Source organism: Symphodus melops, assembly GCF_947650265.1.
Source record: "Symphodus melops genome assembly, chromosome: 22".
NCBI classification, from domain to species: domain Eukaryota; kingdom Metazoa; phylum Chordata; class Actinopteri; order Labriformes; family Labridae; genus Symphodus; species Symphodus melops.
Window position 1 is genome coordinate 8,983,822 of NC_136712.1, and position 13,278 is coordinate 8,997,099.

The 13,278-nt window shown below is 40.5% G+C and overlaps 2 protein-coding genes across 4 annotated transcripts in view; one reads left to right on the forward strand and one right to left on the reverse strand.

Annotated features, from left to right (window-relative positions):
* Positions 1-11,355, forward strand: part of strip2 (striatin interacting protein 2) — a 26,969-nt gene extending 15,614 nt beyond the window's left edge. For both annotated transcript variants that reach the window (XM_079335558.1, XM_079335559.1), the window contains exons 12-23: positions 1,704-1,936; positions 2,975-3,040; positions 3,125-3,188; positions 3,925-3,996; positions 4,136-4,210; positions 4,323-4,420; positions 5,103-5,229; positions 6,110-6,210; positions 6,562-6,628; positions 6,729-6,833; positions 7,352-7,556; positions 8,264-11,355. In XM_079335558.1, coding sequence (XP_079191684.1) covers positions 1,704-1,936; positions 2,975-3,040; positions 3,125-3,188; positions 3,925-3,996; positions 4,136-4,210; positions 4,323-4,420; positions 5,103-5,229; positions 6,110-6,210; positions 6,562-6,628; positions 6,729-6,833; positions 7,352-7,556; positions 8,264-8,514 — 1,464 coding nt within the window. In that variant the 3' untranslated portion in view covers positions 8,515-11,355. The remainder of the gene's footprint in view (positions 1-1,703; positions 1,937-2,974; positions 3,041-3,124; positions 3,189-3,924; positions 3,997-4,135; positions 4,211-4,322; positions 4,421-5,102; positions 5,230-6,109; positions 6,211-6,561; positions 6,629-6,728; positions 6,834-7,351; positions 7,557-8,263) is intronic.
* morn2 (MORN repeat containing 2) lies at positions 9,511-13,203 on the reverse strand. 2 transcript variants are annotated; one of them, XM_079335561.1, is made up of 6 exons: positions 12,963-13,203; positions 12,827-12,856; positions 12,692-12,742; positions 12,583-12,617; positions 12,256-12,392; positions 9,511-11,986 (listed from the first exon to the last, which is right to left on the reverse strand). In XM_079335561.1, exons 1-6 carry the CDS (start codon positions 12,967-12,969, stop codon positions 11,854-11,856), a joined length of 393 nt encoding a protein of 130 aa, XP_079191687.1. In that variant the 5' UTR covers positions 12,970-13,203; the 3' UTR covers positions 9,511-11,853. The 2 variants fall into 2 exon arrangements, with proteins under 2 accessions (XP_079191687.1, XP_079191686.1); XM_079335560.1 differs by having other exon boundaries at positions 12,511-12,617; positions 12,963-13,202.
* Positions 13,204-13,278: the final 75 nt, after the last annotated feature.

A 13,278-nucleotide genomic window follows, 5' to 3' on the forward strand; every position in this document is an offset into this window, starting at 1 on the left:
TCACTTCCGACATCTACTGTAGTCGCATCTCCCCCGTAGTTTTCATCACATTGCTGCTAGGTTTGGCCTCAACAACCACCGACTCTGGACTAGGGGTCAATATCCTTAAAATGCATTCATTGAGGAGGTGAATCGAGATCTGAATAAACACATTATCTCGTCTGCAGGGTTTGGGTTTCAGTGGATCTCTCTCTTAAATGGATGTCATTGAAAGTGTTTGTCCCCTAACCCTGATAGATAAACACTAGCTTTACCTCCCACACAGCAGTGAATGGCTTCTCCATAAAGAATGGCTCGCAACACGGTCTCACCTCTTCCTCCCTCCCCCTCCCTCTTTGCCTCCCACCATACACTCACGATACTCCTCACTTAGTCCAGCATTAGAAGTAGCCTTGGCGCACCATACATCGACTGCACTGGCTCTGATAATGTTCTGATTCATGCCTGATGCTTGCACTACTGCCACAGTCATTCATCGGAGACATTGTTTGGATTGAGATACTTTGTGTGCATAAGTTTGTGTCTGTGTATTATGCACTTGAACTGGGTTTGTTTGTTTGTACACAAAAGCTACATATAAAGTGTAAGTGTTACTGGACCATGCTTGCATTTTTTTTTTTTTGCATTTTGAAAAAAAACATGTGGTAAGTTAAATCAGAAACGTTGCCTGCGGTTGCCGTGAAAATCTGTCTCTTCTTCTTTTCTCTTCTGCTTTGAGAAAATGTCCTTAAGTTGAATTTCCCTTCCCTGGGATGTGATTATTTGAAGCTTTGAAAATGTTTTTTTTTTTTTTAAATACTAAAGCACAGAGCTCTTAAGAAATTATTTAGTAATCAACACTGTTTTCATTTCTTTTTTTTAAAGACAGTTAGCTTAGCTTTGTGAAAACTGAGAACCTGGAGAAATGACGAGCTGCCCTTATTCAGAGATTTAAAAAAATACCCACACACGCTTACTTTTAAAGCTTTTAAATTTAAATGTTGACGGCGCTGGTTTTGCTCAGTTGCTGCAGAGACTAAAGTCCTCCTTGCACCGGTTGCAGGTTTTACTCTCGCTCCTGACATTATTTGCAGCATATCATCCCCCAACTCTCTCTCCAGATATTTTTAGCCTGTCTTCAGCTGTCCTCTCAAATAAGGCAACACATCTATTGTACAAATATTAACGGGTGATTTTTGTTTTGTTTACACCCTACAAAAACATATTGTTAAACCCTCTTTTTTTAAAATATACTGTACATTAATAAGCATATTAACCTCTATCAAAAAGTTTTGACTATCTTTCGAGATATTTAAATAATTGTATTGACCAGGTTACTTTTTACTGTCTGCCTGTTTAACTCTTAGTTAAATATACAATGAAAGACGTCAAGTTTTTATGGCTGCACGATGGACATTTCCATATGCTCATTTAAAAAAAAAAAAAAAAAAAATCCTAAACTTTGTAACATAATTGGAATTTTTCACACTTTGGGATAGGACTCCAGAATTAAATAATGAAAGCCTGCTAAGGGCTAAAGTGTCATACACAGGTCTCAAGATCAAAGCTATGCAGTGTTTAAATGAAGGAAATTCCTTATTTAAAAAGAATGTAATAATATTTGTGTAATAAGAGTTCAACCCTGGCCAAAGCAGTCGCTAAAAGTGTAATTGATCATCTGATCTCTTTCTCTCTCTCTCTCTCTCTCTCTCTCTCTCTCTCAGCCTTTGGTGAAGCAGGACAGCCTGGACACCTACAACGAGCGGGACCCCTTCAAGAACGACGATGCCCGGGACGAGGAGGAGGACCCTGAGGACACAGACAGTGGCATCGAGGGCGAGGTGGACCCCATGGACCGTGACGTCATCATCCAGCCACCGCCTCCTCCACCTCCCCTCAGACCCCCCACAGAGAGGGTGAACTTCCCCAAGGGTCTCCCGTGGGCCCCTAAAGTCAGGTTAATTGCACAGCTCTCAGTCCTGCACTCTGTTTGTGACTCACGTAAAGAACGTTTAACTATGAAAGACCAATGTAGACTTAACAGTATCGATTATTGAAAGCTGAGGTTTTATCTGTGTTCAAAGTGGACAGCTTTCACTGGCTGGATTCTGCCTCATTTCAGGATAGGTTACACTGTAGTTCATCCTAAAAGTCAGAAAGGACACTTTGACAAAGATCCTGCATACAAAATGACATTTAAAAACAGCTCAGCTCAGACATAATATCAAAACTTAGAGTGATACTCATGACTTCAGATGGTTATAACAATGCCTGCTGAATTTTAGACAAGTATAAAAGCTCTTATTCTTCATAATAAATCCTCCCAAATGAAGGTCGGCCACTTGCCATGTTGACCACTGAAGTGGAGAAAACTTCCCACCCACAGCCTGAGCTTTACACCATTTGGCCGGCAGCTGGTGTCAGCTTCCCACCCTGATTCTCTGCCACCATTTTGCAAAGTCAGGACAAATTTAGAAAACTCTCTGCCGCGTTTTCTCTCTACGCCCTCATCTCACAATAAGCTCTCCATCTGTGTATCCTGGAAAGTAGCATGTGTGTCTTCCCAGGGTGCTGCCGCCTCTGCTTTGGGGAAATGAATAATGCATCTCACGGAGGGACACAAACACTGGAGCCGTTGATTTATCATGCATTTATTATCAGCGAAACTTATCATTAAGTGAGTTCGGTTCAGAGTGCTGTATCACACAGGGGCTGATTAAGTGTCGTTCAGTAGGAGGCTCCGAGCCCTTCACACAGTGTGACTGATGAGATTTGAGAAAGCTAATGCAGTGTACTGTGCTCCTGTGCTTGTTTGTGTGGGTGTGCACACGCAAGTGCCTCCTTTTGAAATGGCAGTTTAATAGCGTGTTGATGTGCAGAATTCTTGCAGCAGGTGCTTTCAAATGGATCTATGATCTGACTGCTGTGTGTGTCTGTGTGTGTGTGTGTGTGTGTGTGTGTATGTGTGTGTGTGTGTGTGTGTGTGCGTGTGCAGGGAGAAAGACATCGAGCACTTCCTGGAGACGAGTAGAAACAAATTCATCGGTTTTACCCTCGGAAAGTAAGTGTTATTTTGAAAATGCAAAGACATCCCTTCATGCATTCTTTGAGGTTCTGTCTTATGTAACTCTTCATTTTCTTGTAGTGACATCGAGACCCTTGTGGGCTTGCCTCGACCCATCCACGAGAGTGTAAAGACTCTAAAGCAGGTGTGTGGGGACATCTTATTCCCTCTATATCTTTAACTACATTAATTCAAAAAAGTCGCAAAAAAGATATGCATGAGCATAAAAACACACTTAATGTGTTTTATTGTCTGATCAGTAAATTGCTTAATCGAAATATTTTAACGTGAAGATGCAGTAATTCTGTAAGAACAGTGGCTGAGTTTCGAGAGTATCACTATTTAAACATCTTGAACGCTTTTCAATCTCAGATTACAAAGTAGGAGATAGTGAGTCAAATCAGCAGGTATTTAAAAGAAGCACAAGATACATGTGTCTTATCCGAGTACATGCGCTCAGCAAAGAAACTCCCCCATCATAACCACGCCCCCCCACGCCCCATCGGCAAGCAACTCTGGTTTGAACTTCTGTTTAGTAATGATAATTTTTTTTTTCCTTCTAAAAAGTCTTTCCAAGTCTGAGAGAGACTCCTTAGTTTCCAAGATTTTCACCCACATGACCTCAGATATTTCTTTGCCCCCCCCCCCCCCCCCCCCCCCCCCCCTTTTTTTTAATCAATACTTTCTCGCTGTTGAATTCCCTATCATTGACATCCCTCTTAGAAAATCCATACTTCCTGTTTGGACAAACTCTGATGTGTGCCTACACTGAGGAATACCCCTCAGTGTGTGACGAATTAACACTTCCTCTAACACCTTTTATATTGTGTCATTGTATTTATAAATCCATTTTTGAGTCACAATTTTTTTCTCTTCTCCAGCACAAATATGTGTCCATTTCTGAAGTCCAGATTAAAAGAGAGGATGAGCTGCAACAGTGTCCGCTGACTCTGGTTAGTAATATCAACATGGGGTGGGCTTTGAAACATTTTTAAACATGTGATTTTCCCAAATCATCTCGCTGGTTAGTGAATTATGAAATGCGAAATGATGTGTGCGCTTCATTGGCCGTGTGTAATGTCATGTAAACAGGGCGAGGAGGAGGTGGAGGAGACGTCAGCAGAGATGCTCTACCTGGGAATGCTTCCTAACCTCTCCCAATATGTGGTGAGGGGGCCCATTGGAATTATCACCAAAACTGTACCTCTTATTGATCAAAACATATCAGATCCCAAAATGGGCCTTGCTTCTAAACCTTTCGCCTCGTTCCCTGTGTCAGATCGCCCTCCTGAAGCTGCTTCTGGCTGCAGCTCCGACCTCCAAAGCTAAAACTGACTCCATCAACATCCTGGCTGACGTACTACCCGAGGAGATGCCGTAAGTACTCCGGAAAGATGCAGAATGGGTTCCTTTACTCATGTTGTTTCTGATGGTGAGATGTTAGTCCAGTCACTCTGAGCCTCATTTTCATTCGGTGGTTGAAGATAAATTTAAAGGTAACCTTTCACCATTTACAGCTGCTGTTTATTAAACAGTCATTTCTGGAGAAAAAAAAAGAACGTTTCAAAACTGTTTCAGGCTGATTTTAAGCTCAGTGTTTCTTTATTTATCTACAATCCTGTCCTTTTGATACATCATTACAATAAAAACACACTTTCGTCTTCTTTTTGCTCTGCGGTGTGGCCTAGTTTGAAACCATCTGACACACCAGAGAGCTGAAAGACAGTTTCCATGTCAGGAATAGAATAAAAACAACATAAGTGAAAACATTCCAAACCCTGTCTGACATTTCCGGCCCTGAAATCTGTTTTTCCGCTTGTTTTGATGTTGCGCCCCATCAGTTCGATGTGGCCCTTTGAAAAAAAAAAAAAAAAACCTTGAATGCGCCATCAAAGACTTCCCACATGATCTGTTTGTTTGTTACACGCACACAAAAAAAAGGACTGAGAACACTCGCTTTCTTCATGGTTATGTTTTTCCCTTCTTGAGAACAAACTGTATTGTTATTCGGGTCCTGAAGGCCTCACAGTGTGCGTTGTTATGTTTGTGTCATCTGCAGTATCACAGTCCTTCAGAGCATGAAGCTGGGAATCGACGTGAACCGCCACAAGGAAATCATCGTCAAGGCCATCTCTGCTCTGCTGCTGCTGCTCCTTAAACACCTCAAACTCAACCATATTTATCAGGTACACACACAATTTCTCTCTCTCTCTCTCACACACACACACACACACACACACTTCTTCCTCTTCATGTCATCCCACATTACCGACTTATTCTCCTTTTTCTCTATCTCGTCCTCCCCCTGCACACTAATACATTAATAACCATGCACCCTCCCCCCCCATGCTACCTCCATTACCCTCCACATGATTATCCGGCCAACCTTTGCGATCACTTTCCCCCCTTTCATCCTCTTCCCCACCCCCACCTTTGACCTCCCATCACCCCCCTCACAACCTGCGTCACACTCACTGTGGTGCTCATTCAAATGCAGACAAAAAAGAGGGTACCAGGACATATTCTGTATTCATGACGTTTGCAATATTCCAAGTGCTTGTTTCATTTTAAACTGTTGATTTTGCCACAATTCACATATATATATATATATATATTTTCTGACATTCAGAACATACTGGGAAATATATCCCTCTGCAAACAGCCTCTGTTAATAATGTGAATAAAACAGAAATATCCTTTCCAGCTTCAGAATTGCTTTTTTGTTTTTAATCCCAGTAAAGCTTCATGAAGGAAATCCCTTCCTGGTTCTTAACCTTTTTCTTCAATTGAGAAACTCATCAATGACGGGGGATTATTGGCTACAGGATTTAAATTTCACATCATCTATTCTTTCTTCAGATGTGGATTTTCCCCTCCAGGGTGGTTTAAGTCAGCTTTATAATCTCTCAGTCATAGTCTGTCATGTTTTCTTTCTCATGCAAAGAGCATTCTGAGTAAGAATCCTAACTTTAAAAAAAAAAGTCTTTATTATTTGATTACATTTTGAGTTGACTATCAGGCTTCCCAACTGTTCAACTTTGCTGCCTCTTCTTCTTCCCCCTAAAGTTTGAGATCGTCTCCCAACACCTGGTGTTTGCCAACTGTATCCCACTCATCCTTAAGTTCTTCAATCAGAACATCATGTCATATATCAGTGCCAAAAACAGGTAGGATCTTTCTCTGTTACTTCATACTCTACACTCCTTGTATTTCACATTTTTTAACAGTACAAAAAGGCTCGGATGGTTTAGGTCAGGAAACAGAAAAAGGGCCTCCAGATTCAGTGTTCAGTATTGTTTGTGGGCCTACTGATAAGAGTAATGACACATCTAATACATTGTGCATGGATGCAATTTTGCATGAATGAAATGGAGGCTGTCATGAGGTGTCACAGATGGTCTCACAGCAGTACTGCAATGACAGGAGATGCAAAGCCAGTCTGCTTTAGCTCAGGGACTCGATGAAGTAAATAAGAATTACAAGTAGGGTACACGTCTGTCTCTGTCTTTGCATTGCAGTATATGTGTGCTGGACTTCCCCCACTGTGTGGTGCATGAGATGCCTGAGCTCACGGCAGAGAGCCTGGTGAGTGCACACATGAAATCTGACTGACGGTCGACAAGTGAAGAAGACTGGCGTCCTTTTGAACTCATTGTGTGTTTTTGTATCTGTGTTTGAACTTCAGGAAGCAGGAGACAGCAATCAGTTCTGTTGGAGGAATCTGTTTTCTTGTATAAATCTGCTGAGAATATTAAACAAGCTGACCAAGTGGAAACACTCCAGGACGATGGTTAGTAACTCTGCGCTGCTGCACAAGCCTTTTACTGCTTTAGGACAGAATTTCCGTTGAAACAGCCTGGTCCGCTTTAACGGAAAAAAATGTATTTGTATTTTAAACATGTAGAACTTGCAATAAAATGTCACGGGTTTTGTTTTTTTGGAATTGACATAAAAAAGTATGTATATTAAGCAAATGTAAGGTTGGACCGAATGTCTGGGTAACCTGTAGACAAACTCGATCCAGCTTCTGTATGTCCACATCATCTGACTTCACACACAGGAGCCCAGCGGGCTTTTGGCCCTTGTGTGTGCAAAGAGAATACATTTTCCCAAACAACAAATGGTCATATTGTTATGCACTCTTGGAGGCAGGGTTCAAAGGTGAAGCCTGGGAGCAAAACAATTTCTGTAGGAGAGCCGATGCATGGTGATCCCAGAGGTCTTAACGTTTATTATGTTTGCAGTCTGTCTATAGTCGACCACAAGGCTCCAGAGTGCTCCAGTAGTGACCTTTGTTCACTTTTTCAGATGCTGGTGGTGTTTAAATCTGCCCCTATCCTGAAGAGAGCTCTGAAGGTGAAGCAGGCCATGATGCAGCTCTACGTTCTGAAGCTGCTAAAGATCCAGACTAAGTACCTGGGCCGCCAGTGGAGGAAGAGCAACATGAAGACCATGTCGGCCATCTACCAGAAGGTCCGCCACAGGCTCAACGACGACTGGGCTTATGGAAATGGTAAACTGGGGTCTGCAGGACCAGAATCATGAAGCGTTTAAGATGTTCATTTTCAGCTGGCTAAAAGCTGACACGGCATTTTATTCATGACATCACAGCATCAATAAGGCGGTTGAATGACAAAAAGCAACAGAGGTATGACAGTTTAATTTCTGTTTTGTTTGCATTTTTTACGCTTAACTGGGCTGGAGATATTAGATTTCAACTTTCATTAATTAGAGTACAAAGAATAAGGACATTTAAAATGATTATGATAGATTAATGATATAATACTATGATCAAATAAGTCTAATTAGAAATATTTCTGAGGAAAAGATCGAGGGATTCGGATTGGAAACATTCTAAATGCTGATTTTTTTCACTTAGTAGATGTGTTTGTGTGTGTGTGTAACATACCAGTTTATATGAGAGTTGTGCGATGCGACATACAGCCAATTGAAATCAATCAAGAGTATGTTGCCATAGAAACAGCAAAAGGTGGACTGTTCAGGGTCACAGTCCCTTGCGGCAGAGCAAGTGATCTGTCACCATGAGTGTTCGAGAGAGATGGATTGAAGAAAAATAAAGAGGTGGAGAAAGGGTAGGAAATAAAAAATAAATAAAAGGCAGGCTCAGGCGGGAAAATGAAGATGAAATGCAAGGCGATGTGCCCAAGTGCAAACGTTCAAACATTTTTAAATTCCCTTCTGTCATCCTTTTTCCCCCAGACATCGATGCTCGGCCCTGGGACTTCCAGGCGGAGGAGTGCGCCCTGCGGGAGTGCATCGAGAAGTTCAACAGCCGCCGATACGACAGGAGCAGAAATGGAGAGTTCACACCCGTGGACAACTGCCTACAGAGTGTGCTTGGCCAGCGCGTTGACCTACCCGAAGACTTCCACTACAGCTATGAGATGTGGCTGGAGAGAGAGGTGTTCTCCCAGCCCATTCAGTGGGAGGGCCTGCTGCAAAACCCATGATGGAGGAAGGAAGGGGTTAAAGGGAAAATTGCAGTGCAGCTAGAGGTTCGTTTTCAGGCTTGTTTTAATGTGCAAAATTGTGGAGTCAAAGGTGAGAAGGAGGGAGGGGGAGGGGTAAAGAAAAAGAAGCTGGAAATTAAGACGATTCGGATTCTTCCACTAGATGAGCACAAAAAAGATTCCACACACAAACACACAGAGGATGTTAACATGTGCCTATGACTGCTGCGCACACACATAGTGACGGGCAACAGAGGTAGCAGTAAATAAACAAAAATGCTGTAGCAGCAGAATATGTTTTGTTATGTTTTACTGCCCACTGTACCCCATGTTTCAAAAGAAATTGAACCACTTTGTCAGTTTTGATGTCCTCCTTTTTAAAATGTTGGTACTTTTTTGACTCAGTGTTGTTCGTATTTATTTGTACCAATGTGTGCAGTGACATTTTTAGGACTAAAGCCTTTTTGAATGGAGATGTACAATTTTATAATTTTAAATAAGTTTGTCTTTTTTTAAGTTTTGAGGAAAAAAAAAACCCTCTACGGTAGGTGTCGGGTTACAGATTGTCGATGGATTTTAAAGTTTTTCTTATGTCTTTTTTAGAAAAAAAGAACCTTTTTGAAGAGAACCACAGGGTCATTTTTGATAGCCCCCAATCTAGAAAACAGCCAGTACTTTAAATAAAGTCATGGTATTCTCACCTTTATGTCGCCAAAATAAGTATAAATATACCAGCTATAACTGTGTAGTTTGTTTGTGGACATTAAAATATATGTGTGACAGTTAAAGTGAGGATGAGCAGATAACAGAGGATAGTTTGCAGTGAGAACGATATGAATCTTCTCTGAGAAAATGTTTCCTATTCATATTTCATATGAAGTCATATGAGTCATATTTTAAGTAGACGCTTTATCTTGAATAGAATTCTGGCTATCCAGATGTCCTTTAAATTTTGGTATTTTAATCCAGAAATCACAGAACAAAGTCTTTAATAACTCATATTTTTTGAAATTTCATCTCAATATGGTTCCATAGAAAAGCTCAGGAAAGCATCTGTGCACATCTTTTTGAAGGCTGGGTGGTAAACTGTAGATTATGCCTTTTAGGTGTTTTCTCATATCCTCAAATACCGTTTGAAGTGATAACAGTATTTTTCAAAAAAAACATCAGTTTACACTATCTAATAAAGATGTTAGCTAGAAAGTGGTTGAAAGCTAACATTAGCCTTTCTGAGTGTAGGTAGCTGCTGTGTTATTTTGTATAACTGTAAAGTACGGCAAATGTTTTACTATCCATTGTTTTGTCAGCATTTACACAACTGGGAATAAATTAAATGAAAATGCTCCTCACAAGCATAGTGGAACACAGCAGTGTCAAATTAGAACCACATCAGAGGAAAATGGCTGCAGTTTGAATTTGGTAAATTGTTGCCCTTTGGTGTTATCTTGGAAGAAATACACTAACTTTAAGGTACGGTCAGGTGTCTCTCTGTCTCTGCTCTCAGGAATGAGGCTAAAAGATTTCATGGCACAAAAAATAAAAAATAAGTCTCCATACGAGAGAAAAGACTTTCAGTATCAAGGCTTCACTAACAGCTTCTCTATGGAACCATCTCCCCTCTAGTCACGAGTGTAATAGCACGAATTCTGTTCGCGACTCCCTGCATCCACCCTCTGATTTCCCTTTAGTCTGCCCGACAACGGCACATCATGTTAAACCCCTGAGCTCCTCAGTGGTGGCCTTGGTGAGCACTTTGACACCCTTGCTTGGAAGAACACAGTTATCACAAAAAAATGGTGCTGTATTTTTTTCTCTAGTTAATCTTAGCTGTTTGTTTTTTCACATCAAACTACCTAATCTGAGCGCTCTGGATTGTTTCCCTGGAAATGTCAGAATCTAAAGCACACAAACACGCACAGAAAACATAGAGCATGGTCAGCTTTTTATTCATGCTCGCTTGGTTTAGATAGTCAAGAGATGTTATGTATAGTCTTTGTAAAAAACAATGTTAACACTCAGTCTTGTGCTTATTGTAAACGTGCATGAACACTGTTTCGTTTGGAGGATCTGTTCATATATATTTGGAATTGCATTTTTTTTTTAAATGATTTCTTCAGCATAATTGGAGGTATACTTTTTTTTGATTTAAAGTGTATGTTCTGCATAAGAAGTGATTTTTATTTCTTCTTCTGGAAGACAAAATCTTTAAGAAATAATATTGTATACTTGATAAATTCTCAGGTTTATGGAGATAATATATTGCAAACTTTACAAGCTTCCTTGCCATCACCTATAGCGCTCTACCTTCAGAGATAAATAGACATTTATTATACTATATGAACACCATGAGCACCAAACATTCACTGCATAAGCTGTACATGTTCACTAAAGACAATAACTCATTGTGAGGTTGTATTTATTTCACTTATGTTTCAGGTTCAGATGGATTGTTTTAGTATCTTGTGCCAAATTTCAGTGCCATTTTCTACTTTTACTTTAAGTGTTCTTGCCTTCATGAGCATATTCAAGGTTTTTTCCTTCATATCACCACTGAAGGTTTGCAATAGAAAAATTTTGTTTTCTACCAGAAAATTGTACAATCAATGAAAACTGCTGTTTCTTGAATCTGGTAGAGTGTTTTACCAAACGTGTTTAGCATTTTATGGATGTCACTACTGTGTATGTGTTCTTGTTACACACATTTCCACATCTGTACAGTCTAGATGATACTCAGTACTGAAGTTCTTCAGGGGGTATGTGCAATTACAGATCCATAGAGGCATTATTACTAGAATGTCAAATTACGATATCAGAGTTGCTTATTAAACAATGTTGATCAGTTGTGGTTGTTTTGTTTAGGAATTATTCAGAGCACTTTACATGAACGTGAACACTGAAGGTCAGTCTAACTACGCACATTCACTCAAGGTTCCTCAGGCCAATGTTCTAACAGTTGTTGTAAATGTAGTGGATGGGGACATAATGATATGCCACCCAGGGATTGGTTGGTGGCATGATGATGTAACGGCTCCCTGTACTGGTCCTAGTCCTCAAAGTCAGCATCAAGTATAACCAGAGCACATGTAAAGTTTTGATGATTTGCTTTCCCTCTAAATATCTCATTGGTTAATTTATTTTGTATTTTTCATACAGCTGAAAGAATGACCTCAGGCAAGAGACATGAACCAGGAGACATGGAAGTTTAACCAATATGTAGACACGCTTACTGCCAATACTGAGTACATTTGAACATATCACATGCACAAAGACAGACTATAGGAACACTTTGAAGTAGTTTTTTTCCCACAAAGTTAAATGTCAATGAAGAATATACCATATTCAGTGCAGCTCATTCATGTTTGTTTTCTTCTCAAGGTTGTACTGCATTTTCAGGCCCAGTGCTGCTTTGCCATGGAACTCCCCTGTCCATACAAGTCCCTGTGTGTCAGTAAACGCCCCTTCTCCCTCCAACCTAGAACGCACCAGTTGAGAAATTGGAAATCATACATTTAAAGAAAAAAAAAGGACAGCCAAAAACTAATGCAAAATAATATATTTATAACACATTCAATTATTCTAATGAATGCCAAAATCGTTATTATAGTATTGAATCTAACCTGAAATTAAAAGGATATTTAAGGAAATGTTGGGATCTATAGGCTTCAAGTGGCCTCCTTGAGCACTACTATGACATTCATTACTAGACGTGGAAGTTATACTTTTACGGGAAAAAAAATCTACCTGTTCTTTTGAAATTGACCTTTGTACATAGAACCGTCAGGGAAGATGTATGTTCCTGTCCCGTCGTACATGTTGTCTTTGAATTCTCCTTCATATACTGCTCCAGTCGGATGCTCCAGTGTCCCTTTGCCATGCAGCTGTGACACACAAACACACAGAAGTGAGAAAGTAGGCCTTTGTGTAACTAGCCCCAGAGATAGTATAGCCATACATCGGTGGGATTAAGATACATATATGCATTTGTTAAATACATACTTTGTTTTCATGCCACTCTCCAGTGTACATTACACCCCCTGCTGATGTGTGTTTACCAGTACCACTCCTCACCATGGCCCCTGCTGCACCCAGGCTGCATTCCCCCTCTGTGGAGAAGTTGACACAAACTCATTTGACTGTCATGTAAATGTGTAAGGCAGTGTCATCCTTTCTCACTCACCATATCTGTCTCCATTTGGGAAAATGTAGGACACCTTTATGGGGTCTTTCCCTGTGTAGTAACAGCTATATTTATTTACCTCAAACACTTAAGATAAACATGAAGCATTTACAGGAATGACACTTAAGTGTTTACCATTCGTTGTCAGATGATCCGTGTCCTTATCTGAAATTGAAGACCATCAAAAACACGCAGTTAGAGCAGGCAGACGAAATTGTAAGTATGTGTGCTGGGTGTTAGAAATCACATCTTCACAACGATGCCACCCCACCAGACATCCGTGACAGCTTCCCCTCAGCAGACAGATGGCTTACAGAATACGACAGCGAGAGGCTCTGTGTCCAAGTCAAACTACCAGAGCTGAATAAAAACTGTGACGAAATGACACAGGCTAACTTGAAGGCTTATTTGATCGCCAAGTCAGCTTAAAAATAGCCAACACTGACTACACTAAACTTCCACTGTCTGTGTTGTATTTAAAGATCGATAGTAACTGCGTTACCATGGTGACGGGTCGGTGTTTCAACCTAAAAAATGATTTATTTATTTTTTAATTGAGCACAAAACCAGAACGATATTTCCTTACT

What these genes read in the sequence shown, in the direction of transcription:
- morn2 (XM_079335560.1), bottom strand. An exon ending in GGATCATCTGACAACGAATG is followed by an intron (nt 12,743 to 12,826) that starts GTAAACACTTAA and finishes GTTACTACACAG; the next exon opens with GGAAAGACCCCATAAAGGTG. An exon ending in GGTCAATTTCAAAAGAACAG is followed by an intron (nt 11,987 to 12,255) that starts GTAGATTTTTTT and finishes GGTGCGTTCTAG; the next exon opens with GTTGGAGGGAGAAGGGGCGT.